Here is a 24,049-nt window from a genome sequence, read left to right as displayed (position 1 = left end):
GAAGCCCTGTGCATAACCTCAGGGTTATTGTCCCTGCAAAAGAATTGGTGGGGACAGCAGTCCATTCTGCTCTGAGTCAGGGCTCTGCCATGAAAATAAAAGAGAATATACCCAGGTGTCTTTATTTAAAAACCCAACAAACAAATAATAAAATAATTTTAAAAAAACCAAGAAAGAAAAAATAAACCAAAATGATTCATCTTTCTTTGTTCTTGTTTCTTTCAAAAAATATCTGCTAATGAAAAATATTAAAATTCTGGGTGTCCTGTATAATAAATAATAACATGAGTATGTACTTGGCTTCCCACAATGACCACTAAATCATCAATACAGCTCTTTTTGTGCAGCTTGATTTGAACTTTACCTATTTCCTTCGGCTATGGCGATATAAATAAATAATTTCACTTGATAAAGGTCTGGGAATGCTATACTTTAAAAGATAAGAAAGCTTTGAAGGGAAATTGTTTTTAAATCCATAACATTTGTATGCTATTCACTGTTCATACTGAGCAAAAATTCATTCAGCTGGCAGTTAACCAACCTGATTTTATTCTTATTCTGCGTTCAACCTATCCTTCTCCTGGGGACAGCTAACCTTATATGTAATTACCTCTCTGAGAGTGGGAAGGAAGCCTAAATAACCTTCCTAACAACTAAATAAATGCACAGATCCCTGGGACAGGTTATCAGTTGGGAGCTGATGGCAGAGCTATCAGCAATGGTGAGCCTGAGCCATGAAGAATTTCAAGACTTGAGTCATTTTTGTTCCAGCATTGGGCCAAAGGACGAGAATTTGAGACGTTTTCAGAAAACCAAACCAAACTACCCTGGATTTTTCAGATTAATTTTGTTTCTTTGATAGCTTGGAAATAACAGTGAGGACTTTTAACAGTGACAGTGGCTTTTTGTTTTCTCTCGAGGTCTGTCCAAGTCGCTTGGTCTCATTGAAGGCTATGGTGGACGTGGTAAAGGCGGGCTTCCAGCCACCCTGTCCCCTGAGGAGGAGGAGAAGGCAAAGGGACCACATGAGAAATACGGCTACAACTCCTACCTCAGTGAGAAAATTTCACTGGATCGTTCCATACCAGATTATCGTCCGACCAAGTAAGTACCAGTCACTTCACGAAGGAGTGCACATATTTACGTGTTGCCCGACAGCCAGGGGTGATGGTTGCTTTCATATTCTCACGCGATACTGTTTGTTCTTCCCTCCTTATCGTTCAGGCTCAGTAATGAACAACTGCTGTGTTTTGGCTGAAACTGAGAGAGTTCAAAAAGGAGATTTATCAGAGGGGAGAAAAACCTTTCTTCCTGCTCTTCTCTCTCCCTCTGCCTTTCTTTTCCTAAAGCAATACATCATTTTGGGTGGTAATAGTGCGATCAGAAGCTCACATCTGCTTTTGCCAGCAAGGGTCTGTTTGTTGAGCTATTGGCCTTTGGTGTTTATTACCTTTGCAAATGTGAGCAAAGACTCTCCTTCTCTCCCTCCTTGTCAGCTCCTTCATGTCCCTGCAAGAGCTCCAGGGCTCTGTAGCTGCCCTTGTGCTCCTCCCAGCACAGCCCTTCTCCTGGGGTGCTGCTGTGGCATCTCCTGATGATCTTTCTCAGAGTGGTCGCTGCAGGGGAGAGGGCAGAGCGCTTTAAACCTTTGCTGCTGCGGTGATGGGAGAGAAGGCAATAGAAAAGGCTTAAAATACCAGTCAGAAAGAGTAGCAGCTGCTGAGCAGTGACACCTGTGTGCAGGCACCTTTGGAGGGAGCCCAGTGGGTCAGGTAGCAATATCCTTTCTCTGCTATTTTTCCATAATGACCTTTTAAGATGATGGTGGTGATGATGTTTACCTGCTAAGCACCATAGAGGAACAGGCTTTAAATGAGCTGCCATATCATTTTTGTTAAGAGTGTGAGAAAAGACACGCTTAAGTTTATCTTTATGAAAGTCAATTTTAGATATGGCTAGCAGAGTGTTCCTTAGAATAGGAAAGCGTCGATTTGTCCAGGCCTGGAGTGAAATACCTGATAAAAAAGTGAGCTGAGAGAGATTTAGATTCTGAAAGATACATGTCCAGTGCCTGTGTCATTAGAACAGTGACAAAGCCATTGTTTGGCATCTGCAAACTGTTGAAAATCGTGCAGTACAGTGTCTCCAGTGCACTAGCAAATTGTTAAGGGTGTGAGAGCATGGAGAGCTTTTGTTTTCACTTCTCTGCATGCTGCATGAATTTCAAGCAGCCACTCAGACTTTCCAAGGCTGTCAGCCGCTGACAACAGAAATATTTGGATGAGTTTGCAAAGGCCCAGCCTCCAATTCTGCTGGTAATGGTTTGTCTGGACAAAATGAATTGCAGGTACAAGTTGCACCTTTGGCTGTGTGATATGCAAATCCCACTACAATGGCAAATCCTCTGAGGGAGACTTTCTGTAGCAGTTACCTGAGTCTGAGCTTCTTATTTTCATTTCTTATCCAGAACTCTGACTTCTAGCAGAGCCAGCATTACTTAGTGAGAATTAATTTGAGAAGTAATGCAGGGGTTGTTTTTTTTTTTCAGATCTTTGTGGGGGGGAAGAAAAGGATTAATTCTGATATTTTGGGTTTTCCATTGTATTCTTCCTCAGTGCTGCTATCCATCATTGCATGGGAGAGTGGTGGAGAGGACAGAGCAGACGCAGCAATTTATTAAAAATGCATCATTCTGGAGCTGGGCTAATACTTTGGAGAGAATTTGTGGGTATTGACTGCAGCTGCATAACTTAATATCTCTTATCCATGTAAGAACCTCAAGTGTGTGTTTTGGTTATTACCTTACATTTTTTTAGGATCAATTGTCTTGGTATGGTAAGAGAGCAGTTGATCTGGTTGTGAAATAGGTTTGAATTTGCTGGAGAGTTTGAAAAGTTACAGCCTATTCTGCTTCTGACTTCAAGACCCATTCGCTATTTGTGCTTGCAATTTTATGGCTGATTTTATGAAGGATTTAACACAAACCATTTAAGTCAAGTATCCTGGTCTCTGATTAAAACAGATTCAAGTCAAAGGAAATTAGCCCAAATGGTTTTGAAATTGCAGCACTAGTGGGGAAAAACTGTTGAAAACCCTCCAGCTGATAAGCATTACAAAGCATGTATTAGTTTTAAATATAATAGTGAAGCCTGTTTGGTTCAGCTAAAGGCTGTTTGGTGTCCAGAATGCTGATGGGCTTGGTCTCTTCCTTGCAGTTACTGTTGTTTGTGCATTCTTTCCTTTTATTTTTTTATTTTTTAAAGGAAAAGACTGATGTGGTCAAGTATCACTTTTCTGAGTGCTGAGCTGTGCTGGATGAGACCTTTTAGTCTTTCTCCTGCCCCACCTTTGTGACTGTGGCCAAAGTGAAGGAAAGTAAGAGGAGTTTAGAGCAAATTGGGCATGTTTTGTAATCTTTCTGTATTTAGCCCTCCTGCTGCACATCATGGTCAGCACCACTAAAGGTTCAGAGACTCAGGTGTCCCAGCTCAGAGAGATTTGCAAGCAGATGCTGGCAATGAGGAGGCATCACGAGTTCCAGCTGGTGGCCTTTCCAGTCCCTGCCTGCAGGCAGCAGAAGAGATAAAGAGGAGTTTTCCTGAAGGTGCTCAGAGAGGTGTTGGATACAGGGTGACACTCTGGAGAAGGTAAGGTCTTTCCCAAAGCCAGGAGCTGGGGCAGAGTACCTTGCTTGGATTGATTTGTGCAACTGTGGTGTTTCTTTTTGGTAGTTTGGATTACCATCCTTGTTTTGTTTATAAAATGCAGTTTATCTAAGAGATTTTCTTTTATTTTCTTAAAAGCTGAGGCTGCAAGGTAGAAAGTCTACCGTGCTGTTCAGCACTTGAGTAGTATTGGGCTTTATACTGGACTGATTCCCAAAAAAGCGCAGCTGAGAGTGTGGATACGTGAAGTAACACGTGTGCTACTATATAAGAGAGCTGTGCCTGTAAGACCTTAGTCTTAAGCTTATTAATACAGATGTTTCTTCTTCTGGCCTTTTGCAGAGTGGGAAAGGTTACATTGGGTGTGCATTGCAATGTGCTTTCAGAGCGAATCAGATAATGGTATTACATTTTAGATGACTGTGAAAGCTACTCTTTTGGCTAAAATAAGGGAGGACTAGTGTTTTGGTGCAAGGGACCTTATTCCAAGTCTTGCTGCGGAACAGTGGCATAATGAGATAGACGTAGGCAACACATTTCTATCTTGCTTGATTAGGTTTTTGGACTTCAAGATGAGGTTCCTGTGCGTTCCGGAGAACAATTACTGTTTCTAGATTGGAAGTACCCAAGGTGCTGCCTGCAGACTGCATGGCTTCTACACAAATCTCATTTTAAAAAAAAAGTGAGCTGGAGAGATTTTCTCCAATTTTCTCCAAAAACTGTGGAGGACAAGCCTGATCTGTGAGTTTTATTGTTGATCAATTCACAGCATTTTCTGCTTGCCCGTGAAGGATGGGGAGATATAAGAAGGTGTGTTGTTTTCTTTAGTGAAAGTGAAACGTATTTACTTGGGATCCAAGGGGCTGTTAACATTCCTCGCTTTGATACTAGATTTCATGCACCTCTGTTTTATTCTGTGATGTATGTTTTTGTGGGAACCCCTGCTACGTGTAGCGGGAAAATAAAAATTCCTGTGTTGGATCAGTCTGCTTGTTCATCTTATTCAGTGTCTAATCTCCAATAGTGAAATTAGACAGATGCCTCAGGTTGAAGAAATCATATTAAGGAAAACTATGACATAATCTGCCTATCTGCTACATTTCGTCTCCTCTATCCTCTCTTTTCAATCCTATCTAATATAAATATGAGTCCTCATTATCTCTTTAAGAGTCTGTTCCTTTCTGGAATCATGCTAAGCTCTGATTCAGTGGTATTTTATGGCATTATGGGATTAAGGAGTAGATTTAAGAAAAATAATACCCGCAATTGTTAGGACTGTTGAATCATTGGGTGAAGATGGCATGTTCCTGCTGCTGTGAATCTCTCGACATCTGTTCTTATGCAGGCAAGCTCCAGTATATTCGAGTAAAGAGGAAAAAGCAGTGTAAGCGATAAGCAACTTTTACACTTCATTTTCAGATGTTTTGAGGGCATCCAAGACAGGAGACGCTGCCCCTTCCTCCTCCCTGCCCCAGGGTCCTGCGTATGGGTCAGGCAAAGCAAAGCGTGGAACCAAGCTTGGGCAGCGCGTGTCTGGACCTTGATGTGTTTTTGTGTTTTCACAGTGTGCACTTGGGAAGAGTTTTGCATTTACTGGCTGGGCCTGGGGTCTTAGAGCAGTGTCCTGGGCAGAGCTATAGCATCACCTGGCAGCCACTGCTAAAGGTTAAACAGTTACATATCACTGACTTGATTTTAATTTTTCCCAGTTGTGTGTTTGGGGCTTGAGTCAGAGTCATTACACTCAAGTGGCTGAATCACCCGTTTATTTCTGTAGCTGCCTTCCCTGGGAGCAACTGGGCTTTTTGGCACCATCTGGCTTTAGCTGGTTTTATTACCCAGAGACTTCTGTGCAGCAGCAAGTTGAAAGCTTTCTTTGGGATGTAGTGGCAAAGACAGAAAGTTTTCGAGAATGCTTTAGGTTATTCTTTGACCACTTAGCTGAAAGGAACTAAATCCATTCTTGATTTTATTTTTATTTCAAGTGGTCTGTGTGTGCCCTTTGGGGGATCTCAGCATGTACGTTCTGGGGTGGGGGGTAACGGGAGGCACTGCTCCCTTTGGGGGCTTCTCCCAACCCTGGAGAGCCTCTCGCACCTCCGCCACGGAGCTGCCTTTGGGTCCCAGCCTCCGTGCGGGTTACCGGGAGGTTTCAGGGCCAAAGAATGGAATTTGGAGTTTGTAATCAAATCTGTGGGTACATCTTGTGGCGCATTGTGAACGTGGATGTGAGTTGGATACATCAGACCTGTCCAAGCCTTGGAGACCTGTGATTCAGTCTCCTGCCTCTGAGACCTCATCTCCGTTGTGCTGGACCCTGGACTTTGTTGTGCTGTGCTGGATGCTCACCGCGCCTGCTCTTGGGGCAGACTCCAAGCCGGGCAACGTTTTGTGTTCTGAGGCTCCACCTGCACTCTGTGGTTGGCCCTGACGGGGCTCCAGAAATCTTCATGTGCTACTATGTTCGTTTCTTTTCTTGTGAGGAAGAGGAAATCTCTTCTAGGGTGGAAACAACTAAAAAGACGTGGCTTTGCAGGTGCCTCTGTCTCTGTTTTCTCTTGTGCCAAGATACTGAAATGAGAGACATTCTCAGCACATTCGGCGACTCGGGCAGGAGCCTGCCCTGGGTGCTGTTGCTGCGTACTCCTGGCATCACGTTTCTCTTAGCATCTTGCTTCTGCCCCAAAAGAAGGAGGCATACAGCCTCCTCCGAACTGTGCTTGAAGCAAAATGCTTTTTGCCTTCCCCCCCTGCCCAAAGGAGCGTATTCTGTTTTGGTAGTCGTGACTAAGATCTGCAAATATTATTGCAGCAAGTGAGAGAGCTCTTTACTGGTGGTTCCATCAAGTTTTGAGTAGCTGGAACATTCCTGGAGTTGTACGTTTGTGATATTACGCCAGTTACTTAATCATGTCCTGCCCTAGGGTGTTTAGCCAGGCTTGATGAAATGAGTCTGAAAAGGACAGCGCTTAAGAAGACAAAAACAAAGTACTTGAATTATGCTGGTGATATTTGCTGGGAAATAGGGTTTTACGACTGTTTATTTCTAGTTATTGCTGTTTATTGCAAACAAAGGAAGTCAAAAGAGCTTTCTTGCATTCACAATATGTAATTTTACCTTTTGCACAGAGTTTTTTGTTTTGGTTTTCTGCGATCCTATATACAAACACAATAGCAAGAAAACGATAGAAAGATGAGGTTTTATTTCATTAAGTAACTGAGGGGAAAAGTAGCGAGGAACCAAGAACAGTGTAAGAGTAAAAAGAAACGACTGTTTCAGATGTACAATTCTATTTGAATAGCATGTGGGAGTGTATTAAAAGATACTTTCATCTCTAGGAAAAAGTCAGAACTAGTTGTGAATCTTCTCTTCTACTAGATAGTTGTGGGTCTGATCCAGTGTTGTGTGAAAACCACTCTTGCCCTTGGCTTTTTATGGCTTTAGCCATAAAAAAGGAAAAGTAATATTTTCTGATACTTTGAAAGATGCCACCTGAAGACTTTCAGGGAGAGCAGGTAAAGAAATCAAGCAGTGAGTGTATCAGTGTCAAAGCTCTGGCATAAAGGCAGCGTGCCTCAGAACAAGGCTCTCCGAAACTACATCAGTTTTACAATTCAGAGCTGGGTAGCCGGAGCACAGGAGATTTCACAAAAACATGAGGAAAATCTTTTCCCCTGTGCGAGTGCCGGAGCCCTGGCCCAGGCTGCCTGGAGAGGTCAGGGAGTCTCCTTCCCTGGAGACATTCAAACCCTGCCTGGATGTGTTCCTGTGTGACCTGCTTGGGGTGACCCTGCTCTGGCAGGGGTTGCACTGGATGGTCTCTAGAGGTCCCTTCCAACCCCCAACACCCTGTGATTCTGTGGTGTTTTCGATCTGTGGGTGCCACCCTGCCTGAGCTCTGATCCCGCTGTGGCTTTGGGCAGTTTTATTCTGCCGGGCTGCACGTGTTCCTGGTCCTCTCCAAAGGAGCGCTTGAGGTTTTGCCAAATCTATGCCTTCTCTGCTCTGAAGTTTACGGAGGTACGAAGATACTTGTAAACCCCCCTTCAGACCTGAAACCATTTTGGTTTTCTTTCTCAGGCATCATCAAGGCACTTGGATCTGCAGAGCCACAAGTGCTGGGTTGTGCTTGTGGGCGCTGCCTGGTGCTGGGGAAGCCATCTGCGGTGCCTCCCTTCCCAGGGACGGTGCCACAACTTCGGGTGACTTTCTGGGTGATGAAAAAGCTGCTTTATTGCTGCATTGCTTTTCCAGTACTAACACACAAACCAACGTGCTACTGAATAAACGCTGGTATTGATCTTTATTCCTCAGTGCGTACCAATATGTGTGTGCGGAGAGATTGTTATTGGACTCCCAATAATTCTTTTTCTTGAAAACTGGGCAAGTAAGGTCTCCAAAGGCATGCTTTTTCAGCTGTGCTTGGTATTTCCTGATTATTTTTTACACATGCTACTGGGGCGTCTCAGAGCAGCGTGGTGCCTTGCACGTGCATGAAGGCAGGTGGGGTTGCCTCTGCTGAGTGCCGTGAAAAATCACCTCTATTAATTTAATTTTTGTTTCTAATCTGGATTTAGGTAGGGACACAGGACAGGTTTTTTTTCTTTCTTCTTTTCTTTTGAAGTGAAGGTCGTTCAAGTGTACTTTGACAACTGCTCTTGCTGTGGATGGATTCAGAAGTGTATCAGAAGCCTTTGGTGCTTAGAAGTCCCAATAGCTGCTTTAAACCCAGTCGGTAAGAAAGGGCCTTGGGAAAACTAACTCTAGGATTTGTTTAGTGGCTGTTCTGAGATTCTCTTACTATCTTTATGCTGCATAGTGTGATCTTGAAATGCTGTGACCATGGATTTATATCCATGGCACCTTCTTTTTTTCCCATGCAATAGATTCCACTAATGGTCAATTTTCCTTTCCTGACTACAAAATGATTCCCTATTCTTCTAAGTTTGGAACATGATGCTTCAGGGAAGGCTTCTAACTGTGAAGTGTGCTATAAAACATTTACTAATGTAAACATAAGAATTAAATGCACGCTTCGGCAGAGGATGGGATTAGTATAATTTAACAATTTGATTTTGTGCTCTTCTGAACTCCAGTGCTGAAAAATACCCGCGTTATCATAAATACTTGTGATTGAACTATACTTAGGAAAATAAATGAATGAAATTAAGCTTTGGGTACACTTCTTTTAAGTTGCCTTCCAAAGAAATCAAAGCTTGTGTGTTTGTGGCGCCAGTCTGCCTCCACGTATTGCAGAGAACTTTTCTGTTGCCACAGGAGCTTTTAAATCGGTTGGAAATTCACAGCCAAACCAGGCAGAGGCATGAGTCAAACACTGGTGTCTTGACCTCATTGGTCCTGAAGTAATTTATTTAGGTTTCCAGCAGTCTGGAGTGTTGGCCGCTCGGCCAGCAGGTTGTTGCTCTCGGGTGCCACGTGTGGCCGGGTGGGCGAGTGGCCAGAGCGCTGGGTGAGCTTGTCCCACAGTTGATGGCCTATTTCAAAGTCAACCATAAATCACGAATCCTTTGAAACAGTTTTAGAGTTCTTTACTGAATTTTTTTCCTTCTCCTCACCACTATCCCCAAATTGTGCCTGTTCAATAAATCCTAGCCTGAGGAGAACTCAAGGACTTTTTTTCTTCATATGTGTGAAATAGCTCACGTGCATGGGGGAGAGATGGGTAAGTGGATGTGACACTCGTAATTGCTCCGGCTTTTATGTCCCTTAGATCTATCTAAACCTAATAACTTTATTATGAGAGCCTCTCCTAAAAATAAATCCTGTTGTGCACTTTCTGTTTTTACAACTTTGTAAGTAATTTCTTGTTAGAACTTGCTGAGTAAGTGATATGCGTTTAGAACTGCCTGTGTATCCCTAAATATTTAAATTGTAATGCATGTTTTTGGTACCCTGATTCTAAAATACACAGCATAACATTTCTGAAAAATAGTTGCTGGTAAATAAGGTAGGTGCTTTAAAGTCAGGTTTCTTGGGGAAATGTGGGAAGTTTTAGAGCTTTAATGATCAGAAACAGGTTATGAGAATCTTGTGCTCTGAATCTATAAACACTGAACTGTACCAGACAACTTTAGATGTTTTAAGATGCTGGCTGACAGAACGTGGTTTGCTTTCTTGTGTACTTCGTAGGGTAGACACAATTGATTTAATATTGATAATCTCTTTTGCAAGAAGACGTGTACAACCGAATCAGCAACATACAAACTAAAATAAGCAATCAGTGAATGGAGCATGATTAGGAAGTGGCAATGTGAATAGCAGTCTGAACACACCCTTTCTTTTATGCTTATTCATAATCTTTACAAAAGCCAAATGAAGATCGATTCATTTCCTGGTGAAGCTTTGTTTTTGTGAGGAGAACATGAATGAAGCTTGTTTGAATCAATAGCTTTAGTCTGTGGAAATACTTGTCACCAGTTCCAAAGGATATGCAAGGTTTTTCCTACTGAGATATAAAGTCAAGAAGCAGTACAGGTATGTAAGTGACAGCTGAGAACACCGTCCACGATGCTGGATTAAGGAAACTCGAGCAAGCTGGAACCTGCCTGTGTGTGCGCACACGCGCTCCGTGTGTGTAGACAGCAGAAGATTGTAACATGATTTATAACAAATTGTATTTCAGCCACGGTTCTTTGCAGCCCAGTCACTAGTGAATCATTCAGTCTAATCAGTAAACCATTGATATATAAGAATATACCTCCCAGGTTTTCAGCTGCACTAATACAAAGCGCGTATTGATTTTCTGTGGCAAAGCAGAGCGTGTGCTGGGCCAGGAGGGAGGTCTGTGAATAGCTACTGGCTGCAGGCAGGAGAGAAAAGCCAAATCTTGGCTGTCTATTAATGTGTTAAGTTGGCTGTGCAGGTGGGAGAAGATTTTCTGTTAGGTCTTGTGGTGAATGGGTAAAAGTCAGATGGCATTCACAGGGTGAGGAGGAAAGGGGAGAAGACTCCTGAATTTCCCTGCTGTATATATTTCCTCCCTTTCCTGTATATTCCCTGGATATACATCCCTGGATTTGGGATGTATATCCACACCTCTGGGGTGCATAGGGAGATGGCAGATATTGTTGTGGGAAGGTACAGACCACGCGTCAGTGTATTTCCCGGCGTGTTTGCTGTTTGTGCTTTATGTCTGCTCACATGAAGTATATTTTGGCCAGTGCTGCCTAAAAATGCATCTCATAAGGCAGTCTGTCCTTGCAGCCTGAGGCTGCGGCATGTCTCTGTCCCCTCTCGGGGCTGGTGGTGGCAGTGGCAGATTGAGAAAGGAGCTGACGTCAAATCTGTTAGGCTTTGGATACTCCTGTTAAGTGTCTCTCTTACAGCAGCAAACAAATCTATAGACTTAAATCATATTCTCTGGGGTTAAGTAATAGTAAAAGACTTTATCTGAAGTGTCTGTGCTGGGTAGCTGTGTATGTGTTGTCATTTGGATCTCTGCAGATAAAGGCAGACGTTGAATAGGCAGAACAAAAAAGATAGGATATCCAACTCATGGGCCATCAGCAGCTCATCCCTAAAAATTACAGAACAGTGATGTGTGGTTTATGGTGTTTCTTTTTTTTTGTTGTTGGTTGGTTGGTTTTGTGGTTGGGTTTTTTATTTTTATTTTTTTCCCCTTGGTGGGCAGTATGTTGCCAGCTTTTTCTTAATGCAGTAGCAGTTGAGCTCTTGTTTGACTGGCCGTGTTGGGTTGGATCCCTTTCTGAGTTACCTAGTAGGTATGTAAATGGTGTTCCTGTTTTGCATTGAGGTCAACTGGGTGACCTTTCTTCATCTATGCCCTGGCTCTGAGTTGGTTAGCTTTGTCTCCCAGTTTTGTCTCTCTTGAATTTTCTTTTGGCAGAGAGGGAAAATGCAACCTGTAACAGCAGAAAAGCCACAGAATAGCAAATTTAGCCATAGAATAGCAGTGGTGACGTGAATCTTCAGTTGTGGAATAAAGAAAAACTTCTGGGATATTGGAGCAAATGCTTGGCCGTTTGCATTTATTGCGCCAGGAAAAGAAAGTTGCATGAAAAACCAGAGTACAGATGGTGTGGCCAGTCCTTGCTTTTGAACTCTATGTCTACCTCCTTATGTGGTCTTCAAGCTTATTAACCTGTCCATGCTTAACGTCCCTTACCAGTTAAGGGAGCATGGGGACTTATAGCCAGTTAATTGCATTCAGTTAACTAGTAGCTCAAATTGGAATTACGAATAGAAATGCAAATCAAAATCAGCCTCATCCTCTATTTTTTTTTGACCCTTTTTGTTCCCCACCCTTTTTTTTTTTTTCCTCTTCCAAACAAAGCAGGACATATCTCCGACCCAGTGGTGAGCAGCCCATGCTGCGTGGATGTGTGGCTGGGTTGCAAAGTTCTCCTTGTGTGATTTCCACTGTGCAGACATTTGCCAGACAGGGCTGAGCAGCAGCTCTCTGCTGAGGCTGATCTAATTCTGACAGAGGTTAAGTAAACTTATACAGTGATTTCTGTACATAACAGAAAAGATTTAAAAACCTCTTCATCTTCCCAGTCCATAAACCCGTCAACAGAGTGGATCTGTTATTACAAAAGAGAAGAGCTATTTCTAAAAATCCGTTGTGCCTTTTAAGTCCATCATTTTTATACTCGCTGTTCCAGCAATGGCATCGTTCCACCCTGTGTGCCAGGCAGCACAAGCGTTGGCCACTTTTCTTATTCATGGCCCTAAGTACGTACTGGGGATGTCAAAATTCTGAATTCCCATGAGATCTATTCTAGTAAGATGCTCCTATGGTAAAGCTATATACCATGAATTTAATTTTAAATTTGGCAGGTAAGGCTTAACAGCAGTGATGAGGTTTGTACGAACCTACCTGAGCAGAGCTATGAACTTGTTGGTAGCTTGCTGGTGTGATTGCCACCCTGAAGTCACTGGCCTGGGAGGCTCTCGCGGGAGAGTAAGGGCTCACTTCTCTGGACGTACCTAACTGAAAGTTTGGTCTAGTCTGCCCGTGATCAAGGAAGAAAAAAGGCATTTCCACCTACCCCAAAAAACAGCTGTGTCAGTCTCTTGTACCAGACAGTGATATACTTATACCTTGGTTAGAGGGATGGAATAAATTGTCCTTTGGCAGTGGCAGTGTCTCCTTGTCGACCTTGAAGCGAGCTTTGACTTCTACTTTAGACTAGATGTCCCTTAATTAGCCACATCCAGTATTATGCCTACACGATAGGCTACGCAAGTTAAGTTGGCACCTCTAATAGAGAATATCAAAACATACACTGTTATTTTACAATTTTATGTTAAAGCCTGTGATCTCTGAGCGCTTCCAAGCTTGTAGCTGTTGAGAATTTGGTTGCCCCTGCGTAGCAGAGTCAGTGTTCCTCGGCTCCACGGCACTGGCTGGTGCGGTGCCAGACCTTTCCTGGGTGGAAACACGAGGCCGCTCAGCATTTTGGCGATGAAGCTGAGAGCAGACCCTGCGTCACAGCCCGATAGTTCGGGATCTGCACGGCACAGGAGGTGAGGGTCCTTCGTGCTTTAATGCGCTGATTCCTGTCTCTGCAAAATGCTGCAGCCATTTTCAAAGCATGTTCCTTTGGTCTGTGCCTATTCTGACATCATTCAGCTCTGTTTGGAGGGGACTGTTTTAAAGCAAATGGACAAAAAAATGCTCCTGAATTGTCTCCCTGTCAGATGCGCTTTACCTGGGATGACAGATAAGCCAACAGACTGGCAGAGCCATTGCAGCAGCACCTGTGGATTTTGTTCCTGAGGCCTGCTTGACCCCCTGTGACCTTGGGGTCGACCACTTAACTTCTGCATTCCTCCATTTGAAGCAATGTTAACTTCGAACAACGTTGTGTGGTGCTTAAATCACCAACGCCTTAGTTAAGGGGAGAACAGCCTCCTCCTTCTGAAGACTCTTGACAACCTGAGAGTCCCCAGCTCTGCTGCAGATGTCCGTGGTGTCCAGGTGTGGCCCTGGGGGAGGCATGTTCACCTCCTCTCAGCGTGGTCCTGCAGCACAAAGGCACTGATCTGTGCCTAGCCTGCCGTGTCACGGTGCACTTTGTCACTGTGGGACTGATGAGGAGCAGGCAAACAGCGAGAGGGCTCTATGCAGGCAGCAAATCCAATGGACATCACTACTTGCACTATCCTGAAGAGTATGTTCCTGGTGACAAGCACCCATAGGCTGGCTGTGGGGTCATTAACCACACTGTCTTAACCTGCTCTTGGGACCCTGATCCACCAAAAGAGTCCTGTTGCTGTGTCTCTGTCCCAGGGTGAAATTTTTGGTACGTTGTATTTGAGGAGCACTCTGAAAGTGTGGATTTGGGAACTGAAGGCTCAGAGCTGAGGCTCCAGAGATGTATTGGTAATTCTTTGAGTTGCAAGACAATGTTTGCTCTAGCTTGCCTTTATAAGAGCTTAGTGAAACTGTAATCTATATAATAGTAATTTAGGGAAGAATTCCTCTTAATGTGCAGAAATTCTAAGTTGTCTCTTACTCACCCTTAGCATTAATGTTGCAGCTCCATATATCATTGTAGGAAAGGCATTTAAAAATGTATGAGCTTGTTAAGTTGAACTCTCTGCCGCTGAACCACATTTTATGGGAAAAATCTACAAAATCCTGTAAAAGCTGTGCCAACATGGTTGAGCACTTTCATGATGCCTGTAGTGTTTTTAAGGACAGTAAGTAGCAAGAATCATTTATTCTACTAATCAAAAGAGTATTTACCTATTTAAATATTCAAACCCTCAAGCTTTATACAAGAACGAAATGTCAGGAAGGGATAAGCTCCTGATAAGCACGTTAGCTGGATTCATTTTGTGTGATGGCCAGCACAGAAGTGATTAATAACTGTAAGTCAGGAGCCAGATTGGGGAACTACTGGGTGCTCAGAATTAGAAATAAGAAAGGTGTGTGTGGGAGGGAAAACAAGCCACTCTAGTATTTAGGAGAGGAGGAAATCTTTGAAAACCGATATCCTGGGTTCAAAGCACAACAACCCATGGATCTTCCTTTATGAAGGAGTGTGGTCTCCATAATCAGAACCACCAAATTCTTTTCCTACCCTGTCTTCTTCTACAGGCACATAGGATCTGGGTTCCCCTGTCTGTTTTGTGCCACCATACAACGGGCACAGATTTCCATGCCTAACTATTTCTCTCTGCCCAGTTTATGAGTTTATTAATGCTGGTCACACCACACACAAAAAACTACTAATAGTAGCGATATAACCTATCTTGATAGGATGTGGGAGCAACGCAGAGCCCTAAAGACTTGAGGCATTCTGCACACCATGAGTGTTCAACCTCCTCTGTGTCGGTACCTGCTGCTGGCATTACAGAAGGACATGTAGAAAGGATGTCACCTTCATGCAGTGTGGGAGAATTGTGTCTTGAACAGCCCTAAAGGGCATTTCTGCAAAGATGAGTTATGGTGTAGTGTCAAAGCTAATGACAATGTAGCTATTAAATAGATACACTGGTCATCAATCAGCCTGAGCACCCTCAAAGCTACCACAGAGAACGGCTCCTGAGACCCTCTGCCATGTGGCAGCAGAAGCAGTGGGTCCAATACCTACGCATGGCCATCAGAGTCTTTCCTAGCTATAACACAGTGCTGTGTGCTTCCAAAAATTACCTCATACGGTGCTGCCTAATCCTTACATTAGTCAGAGCAGTTAAGTTGTTCCGATGGCTGCAAAAAAGCAACCTACTGTTATTTTGTTCACCTTTTCTCCTGTGTGTATTTTTCACATTTGACAGCCATCCAGAGTAGAGCCTGGCCCTCCTGCTCATAACAGGGATACTTCACACGGCATCCTTTGTATATTTTCTTACAGGGATGGGGAAATCTTAGTGGCTTCATGCTGGAGAAGGGACACAAAGCGATAGGTGAGCCAGGGAGGGCTGAACGTTAGCAAGGAAAGTAAGAAAATCTTACTCTAACGTGATACCAAGGTTTAACAGTAGACTTCTGTGTTCCTGGTCTGCCAGTAATTAACTTTTGGACAGTTATTCTTCATCACATCTTCAGCTGTCAAGTACTGATGGTTCCTGCATTGGTAGAAGTGGGAAACTTAAAGCCTGCACCACGTTTGAGCCTTGGATAAATGTGCTGCATTCTCATAACAATTACCTTGCACTGATGTTTGAAATGAGAAGGAATTGGTCTTACCTAATGCCATTTTATAGAGTGGGACTTCATGTTTGGGGGATTTTCAGCTTGCTAGTGCCTTTTGCTACTGCGCACAGCCTATAAAAAGTTTTGCTAGCTCTTCTTGGTTATTGAATGAAAAAATCTCCCATGTTTTGTGGATTACTGAGCAGAGATGCCTTCTTTCTTTCCAAACGAGGATGTTGTGTATGTGGACGAGGTAAAAACATCATTTAAAGACAACAGCAGTGTTCGGAGTCTGTGGGAGCAGATACTTTTCTTTCAGCAGTGGTTTTCTAATAACTCTTTGCCACCCAATACTCCTGACAGTTCGTCTGTCTTTGCATCCTGACAGACAGCCTCTGCGTGTTCCTGCACCCCCATCCCTCAGTTGGAGAGATGGCTGCAGAGGGCTCCAGGCTGGATAATAGGCATTAGGAGTGATTTATCAGAAATATATCACTAGGAAAATCAAGTTACTGATGGATCATTTTCAGATAGCCTGTTGAAGCTTGTTTTTTATCTAGATCCAAGTACTACCTTTAAAACATTGGACAGTTTTGAAAACCAGGGCATATCTCGGCAAAGCAGGCTTTTCAAATTTATGGATTTCTGCCTCCTCACTGGAAATGAGGACAGCTATACTTTCTGCTTAATGATATTTAATCTCCACTTGAAACTTTAGTAGGCATATTTATGTTGGAGTTTGGGGGAAGGAGGCAGTACAAGAGGCACAAATTAGGAAAAAGGTGAAGGTCTTGAAGATTTGATGTTCTGTGCAAAATAGATGTGTGTGCCATCAGGAGTGGATGGCCTTAATGAGGCGTATTGTGAAAGATGGAAGATAATTTCTAGAGCCAGTGATGAATATAATCTTTGATACAGCATCTAGGATTAGTGATTACCAGATCTCTCGGTATGAGCAGTATTTCTGCTTTGTGACCTGGGGAGCAAAGCAAGCTGCACATCTGGTCTGTTCAGCTCCTCTCTGGACTAATACTTGAACACTGTGGCTGATTTTTGCAGGAGTATGAGATAACAGTAGTTTTGCATGGTTATGGACTTTGAAAGTATATCGTGCATTATCATCTCTTCCATTAAATTGTTCATTTGTGAAAGGCGCTGCCTGACAGCAGCTGTCACCCCTAGGAGAAGATGCTCTATACACACTCTATCAAGTCACACCATTGACATAGGAGTCCACCATCAGCTCTGCACAAGCATGGTTTGATTTAGAGCTGAAGAATCAGCCAAGTGGGTGCCTGTTCTGTCCTGGAACAGTCCATGTTGCAGGTTGTTGACAAGCTGCACCAATTAGTGCTGATAAATGACTTGTAATGGGGTGGCGAAGGTGTAGGAACCATCTGAGTTTCGTGCACAGTTGCCTGATACTGGACCGTGTCATTCTGGGTGGTTGTTGAAAATAGCTTTGCACCCCAGAAGACAGTTGATGTGTATTAATCGAGTAATAACGTGGATCATGTTAAATCACTGAGCAGGAAGAAGTGGTTTTTAAAGGTTACTTGCAGTTTTTGTGGCCTCTTAGTGCTCCAGGAGTGCTTGCCATGATTCCAGGTTATTTTTCTGCCGTGCGATCGTGAAGCAGTGAATGATATGATATCCCTTTTCTGTTACTGAGACAGCCAATAAACATCCTAATCTTTCTTGCTGCACTGAAGAGTAGATTTACAGCTGTGTGGTGAGCATAAAACAAATGATCGGAGGATTCAAAGGCAGGCTCCTGCAGCAGACCAACATACGTAGCAGCAAAACTTGATTTTTATTTTTTTTTTTAGTGTGTTTTGAAACTGGCTGCCTTGATTAATACAGCCTGATGTATGCCAAACTGTTCAGCATAAACTCAGCCATATTTCCCCTTCTCCCATCTCCCCTTCTCATCCGTCATTTATTTCTGAATGGCTTCTTACATAACGCAGTAACTGCAGCATATTCACAGTGCAAAAAATGTCCTCCCTAAACTTATTTTATTTCTTGTGTGTCCTTGCACATTCTTCTGATTGCAGACTTCGGCTTCATGTAAAATACAGGTCCAACAGTGCCATGACCCCTGCACCCATCCACCTCCCTGGTTCCCTTTGTGGGGTGAATGGGGAGCCTGGACCAAGCACAGAATAAACCCCCTTTCTCCCCTGTTTTGGGACAACTTCTCAATGAAAACAGGATCTTTAAATTAAACCAAAAGCCATATGTTAGGCGGCTTGCCCAAGCTGCTCAAAAGTTGAAGAGTTTTGTGAGCATGATTTAATGGGACGTAATCAAGCGTGATTTAATGGGACATAAAATGCATCTTACTCCAATATCCCATTGATCTAAATGAGAGACAAAGCTATAAGGGATCTGTTTCTTTTCGCTATCGATTCGCAATATTTTGATATAAGTCCTGCAAGCAGGTGCCAGCCTACACGTAACCAAAGAGAGCAGGATTTAGTGGAGAAAATGTCAGTCTAACCTGCGCTAATTAGTTTAGAGTTATTGGCAAGTGATGTTCTCTGCTGTACCAGCCAAGCGTTTCTCGTCTAGCAAGGAAGGGATTGAGAGGGATCAACTGCAGCCTGCTTGTGTTTTCTCCAGGCAGAATTATTTTTGGATGTAGGAGGCCGGGTGTTGCCCTTTTGTGAAGTGGCACAGTGCCTCTGCCTTGGGGCCACGTGCAGATGTGCGGTGACGAGCACCTGATAAGAGCTGAGGAAAAGTTTCTGAAATGGCTTTTTGGTAATGATGAACTTTAGATGTAAAACCTGATGTCCTCCTCCTAGGAGATGTGAGGAGCTGCAAACATTATCCAGCCTATGTGAGAAATGGATTTGCTTTGGTGTTAATTCAAGTTCTAGAAAAGCTTGGGAAAAATCTCAGAATAACAGGTTTATTCCTAGAGCTTCTCTTGTCTCCCCTGTGCTGCTTAGCCTCGGTCCCCCTGAGAACCTTCTCAAATGTGACATTTATCTTATTAATTGCTAATCCCTAAAGAGACCAGCCCACGGTCTGGGCTGAGGACTTAACAGCTGTGCTAGATTCCAGTTCTGACCCTTTTAGATAATTAGTGAGACTTGAATCCTGAATCTAGAAATATTTTGGCATGGGATCTGAATTTTGAACGTACTGTCTGGCAAGCAGCCACATGCTTTCTTCCCTGAGGTTGGCTGCTGTGGCCAGAGAGGCAAAATGTGTCTCAGGTGTGGTTTGATAGCTTGGAACATCTCCCTGAACCTCTTGTCACTGCTCCTGCAGGGCCTTGGCGTTGGTGCCAGCTTTTCTGTGCCCTTCCTGTGGGTTGTGCTTGAAAAACTGAAGGGGGCAGAAATTTCACATTATGCGTCTTCCCACCTTACGCAGAAAATGCAGCCCCTTATGGTTGGAAAGGTACATGGGAGGTATGGGAGGGTGGAGATGGAGGACAGAGCTCTCTAGGTCCCGGCGATGGGCTCCTTGCCTGCTGTCTGTGGGCAGGAGCAGTGGCGTCCCAACCTGCTGTGAGGCAGTAAATCCTGCCTAAAGGACTGTCCTACATGTGTCAAGGAGTAAAACAGTGAACACTCTGTGCCTCTGCTTGTAAATGGTCTGAACAAAAGGCTCAACCACAGACTCTGGATCAGGACTGTTTCTTTTTAAAATTATTAGAAGAAAATAAACCAAACCACCGACCAACCGAAACCCCACCGCTGCCCATCTCATGTACCGCTGTTGGTAACAAGTTCTCTGCTGGCCCTTCTAATTACGTTTGAGATCAAGCATTTGTTTTTTTGCTTTTTCCCCTCACTGGCCCCAAGAGAGCCCAGAAGCACCGAGCGTTTTCCTGCACACATGCACAAATATTTGTTGACACATCAGCTTGTCAATAACAAGCCGCTGCAGTGGAGACCAGGGGGCTGAAGTCCGATAGCATGTGGCTGCTCAACCCAGCTGCTTTTTGTGCTGGCAACTAAGAGACCTCTCATGAGGAAAATGGGCAAATCTGCTGTTAGTTTGATTTTAAATTGCTGCCTTCTGCGCTCTTGTGGTTGCAACCAAAGCCGCTGGAGAGCAGGGTGTTTATGCAAAACCTCTGCCCGCCCGCCTTTGGAGAATTGTGGCTTTGTACATAGGAACAATGTGGGTATTTGACGTGCCCACTGCTTCCCTGGACTTATCTCTTCTCCCTGTATCTTTTTTTCTCCTGTCCTCAGCAATTGTGGAAGGAGAGCCATGATAAGAGTGGTGCAGGGTGAATGCGAATGAGCAGGAGATGAACCTCAAAGGGTTTGGTCTGGATTTTCCTCCAAACCTCTTTGATCACAAACTGAGCTCTTTATCCCCTTGAAGCGTGCCCTGGGGGAAGGCTGCCCAAAGGTGCGCAGTGATTAAAAGGAAATACTCTTGGTCCTGTGACCACCACTTCTTCAACTTAGCAGGTACCGACATATATCAGAAGCAGGTTTTTAATCTCAGAGTCAGTTTAGTTTGACTTTCGTGACAGGATTTCAGGGTAAATTGCCACTTTACCCCGTTATGACTAGCTCATCCAATTTAAAGAGAGATCTTCCCATGTTATAGAGAGCTTGGCTTGCTTTAGGGCAGGCAATAGTTAAATCAAGGAATACAACCTTGTTTTTATCCAGCATACTTGTTAAACTAAAGAAGATTCATACAGAACTGTGTTTCTGTGAAAATCTTTGTCTCCCAAGACTCATTTTGGAGTCTGAAGAATGCCTGCTGTTGCCTAAGAAACATCCAGTACAATTAAATAAGGAGTCATTGTTGGGGAGTCAGTGAGCTTGAAGCGACGCCGTGTCGTTCCTGCATTTGGTCTTTCTTTGCTTATCTGGGCAGGATTTACTTGGTAAACGGTCTTTGTAATTCTGCGAACACTGCTAATGTTGCATGTCTAATCTGTCATGAATGCAGAGAGGGAGCAGGGAGGCTGGTTTTCTTCTTCCCTTGCACATATTTATGGTAGGGCGAGCTGAGAGTTTGATTAAATCCTTTGAAGTGGCTAAAGATCACCTGCTTGCTTTCTGCAAAGACTTTATTAAGATTAGATTTCTGATTAGGATCAAGTGTGGCATTAAGACAACGTCTGATGTGCTAGGGAACGATGTGTGCTCCGTGGGGAGCTGTGGGTTACCTGGAGGACCTCTTCCACTCAGAGCTGCCCTGGTTGTGTTCCCTGAGTGTCCTTGACCTTGAGATCTGGTGTATCTGCCTAACATGAAGCTGTTGCGTGCCAGGGATGGAGCTGGCTGATAGGTGACCTGGGAGCTCCTTTCATTTCAATCCCTCTCTGATGCACAGAAATGTGTCTAAGCAGACACCCAACCACGAACCATCTCGGGCTAAGCAATTACTCCTGAAACCCAGGGAGCTGGTAGAAAGTTTTTGCTTGGCTGTGAAGTACAAAGACCCCAGCACATGGCTGTGCTCTGTTGGGATGCTTCAGAGACAGGAATTTATTAAAAAGTATCTGCAAAGAGAGCTAAATCATTTGTTAAGACTATTTAACTGAGGGTCATTTCATATTCATTTCGTTCCATAGCAAATGGGAAGAAAATTCACAAGTGCCGATTAGGAGCAAGGCTCATTTCTGAGCAACTATTAATCTTAAACCAGACCAGGAATGTGGAGTTTCACTTTAAATGGTAAAGCTATTTTCTCTCTTCTGGAGGCTGCTTTTCATTACGCGCCCACAGGCGTAGGTACACGGATGTGCAAACACAGCCTCAGTTAAGAGAATTCTGGATTTGCACCCTGCCCTTGGTGCACTCTGAGCCCAGAGGATACTCTCTGTTGCTACTATCTCTTCCTAGACAGCACTGCTGAAATTGGGTGTGGACAGGTCTAACACAAGGCTGTGCAGAGCTGTGAGGTGTCAGCTGCCATCTTACACTGCGTATTAAATCTGTGCCCGACTCGACGTGCTGCTCTGCTAACCCCGCCTCTCTCTCTGCCCTTTGTGCTGCAGGTGCAAAGAGCTGAAATACAGCAAGGACCTACCCCAGATCTCCATCATCTTCATCTTCGTGAACGAAGCGCTCTCCGTTATCCTGCGGTCGGTGCACAGCGCTGTTAATCATACGCCAGCTCACCTCCTGAAGGAGATCATCCTCGTGGACGACAACAGTGATGAAGGTTAGCAGCGCTGGGATCCTGGATTTGGAAAACATCAGGAGGGTGTTCATTTTCTTAAACTCTTGTGGAGGAGTTGTGCTGCTTTGGGAGCGAGAGGCACATGGTGTGAGGTGGTGGGTGCACTGGCTGGCACACCAGTTTTCTCCAGCTTCTGTAGCTAAAAAAGAACAGGAGCGGAACCAAAGTTAAAATCTGAGATAACTGTTGATTGAAAGTGTAGCAGAAGGCTAAAGGAAACCAGAAAGCCGTCCTCCCTGTCTCTTCACAGTAGCATTTAGAAGTTCTGGTTTCAGGTGTACCCTTGTTTCTAATACTAACACTTTGGTTGTTGCAAAGATGCATCTTTAAAAATTTACCAAGAAGTTGAGGCAGAAGAGCCTGGGGCCTAGTGAGCTCTTCTGCTTTGGCCCCTTGCGGTGGTGTAAATGAATGTTTTCTCGATGTGTGCCTCGGTTTCCCTCACTGTAAAATGATATCCCAGGTTTTATAAACAGCTGGGACCCTGTAGAGGCCCTCGTTCCACTTGTATTTTGATTTTTATATGAAAAGGATAAGTAAAGAGGAAGAAGAGGAAACAGGCACACCTGACCCACTCAAGTCAGGGGGTGACAAAACACCAAGGGGGGTGTTGGGTTTCCCGCGTTACACCCGTGTGTCCTTTGGTTCAACTTGCCCTCAGTCAGTGTTGCGATGTCTTCCCCTCTGGCCTTTGATAACCGAAAGCTGCAGGCGGTGATTTGTCCTGGTTTGAGCTAAACAGAACCAATTTAGTGCCTGTCGCAGCCCTAACCCTTGACGTGATTTAATGTGGAAGCATTTTCAGGCTCTGATTCTTCCAAGGTTGTTTTTTGGGGGCCTTTTTTTTCAGTTTAATTTGTTTGGGTTTTTTGCAATACACAGCTGGATAATTTTGTTAGGGCAGTTAAAATCTTAATGAAGAACAACGACTAGTTACTTTGATTACTGCCTTCTTTATTTGTGCTGTATGCTTTTAATAATGTTTTAAATATAATAGACATATGCTGTGATCAGAAGGGAAGAACAGGGAGGGTGTGGGATGTGGAGAGCTCATTTCCAGAGGGAGCCTGAGAGGTTGCTCATCTGTCTGCAGTCAGATGAGATGGTGTACAGCAAGCTGCTCAAGCCTGTAAAAATAGGCACTCAAATACCACAGTAATGAGCACCATAGAAAGCTGATGAATTATAATTATTGGTGAAAGAAACAGGAGGGCAGCTTCTCAGCTGATGGAAATCACAGAAAGTGCAGGTGATCTGTCACTGCAGTATTTAGCATTGCCCAGTACTTAGAGGGTTCAAAGTACCAAAATGAGATTCTGTTTCTCCAATTTTTACCATATCAATGGGGTGAAGAGAACAGTCTTTAAAAGAAAACCCATTGGTAATAATTATTGAGCTTCTTTACCCAGTGCCACACACAAAGAAACATGTGTCTAAACAGCCTCCACCCCATCACTGAGTAGGCAGCACTGAGGCTACTACTGAGACAAGTACTCTGGAGACACTGTTGAAAGGCACAGGGCGATGAAACGAGTCCCTGCAAAGAGCATCGCTGCCCTCCCCCAATAAGCTGAGCCTGCAGCTGGCAGCGAGGATGCCAAATGAAACCTCTTTATCCGCCGCTGAAATTGCAATGTCTGCCCTGGGAGTCTGCTGCGAGGGCAGGGCCGGTGCTGGTGGTGGGGCTGGCTGGTGGCAGGGTGTTGGCAGGGCAGTGGGATGAGTGGCCAAAGCTAGTGGTAGGTTCGGTCACTTTCAGCTCTGGGATTTCCAAGTTGTGCCTGGTTTTCCAGGCTCACGGAGCTGCCTGGGTTGCATTGGGGTGCCCTGTGGCACCCACCTCACCAGGGAGGCGGATTCAGGGAGATGACCTTAACTGAAGGGACAAACATCTGTCACGTGCAGGGGGTGGGAAAATCCCAGTCTCCTTCCACAGGTAGGGAACGTGTGCTCTGCATCCCACCAAGAGGTTGCATTGGGATCGTGAGCTTCCAGGGTCCCTAGAGATGGGCTGGCGTTGGGCTAGGGGTCGTACAGCCCCTGAACACCACGGTGGCTCTGTCCTCGAACCTGCGATGGAAG

The 24,049-nt window shown here is 44.3% G+C and overlaps 1 protein-coding gene across 1 annotated transcript in view; it reads left to right on the top strand.

Moving 5' to 3' along the window:
* Positions 1–920: 920 nt before the first annotated feature.
* WBSCR17 (Williams-Beuren syndrome chromosome region 17) overlaps positions 921–24,049 on the top strand; it is a gene marked incomplete at both ends in the record, with an annotated part of 128,586 nt that continues 105,457 nt past the window's right edge. The window contains 2 exons of the mRNA XM_009870073.1: positions 921–1,104; positions 21,783–21,949. Coding sequence (XP_009868375.1) covers positions 921–1,104; positions 21,783–21,949 — 351 coding nt within the window. The remainder of the gene's footprint in view (positions 1,105–21,782; positions 21,950–24,049) is intronic.

Source organism: Apaloderma vittatum, unplaced genomic scaffold (assembly GCF_000703405.1).
Source record: "Apaloderma vittatum isolate BGI_N311 unplaced genomic scaffold, ASM70340v1 scaffold30, whole genome shotgun sequence".
Lineage (NCBI taxonomy): Eukaryota > Metazoa > Chordata > Aves > Trogoniformes > Trogonidae > Apaloderma > Apaloderma vittatum.
This window is presented reverse-complemented; position numbering and strand designations above follow the sequence as displayed.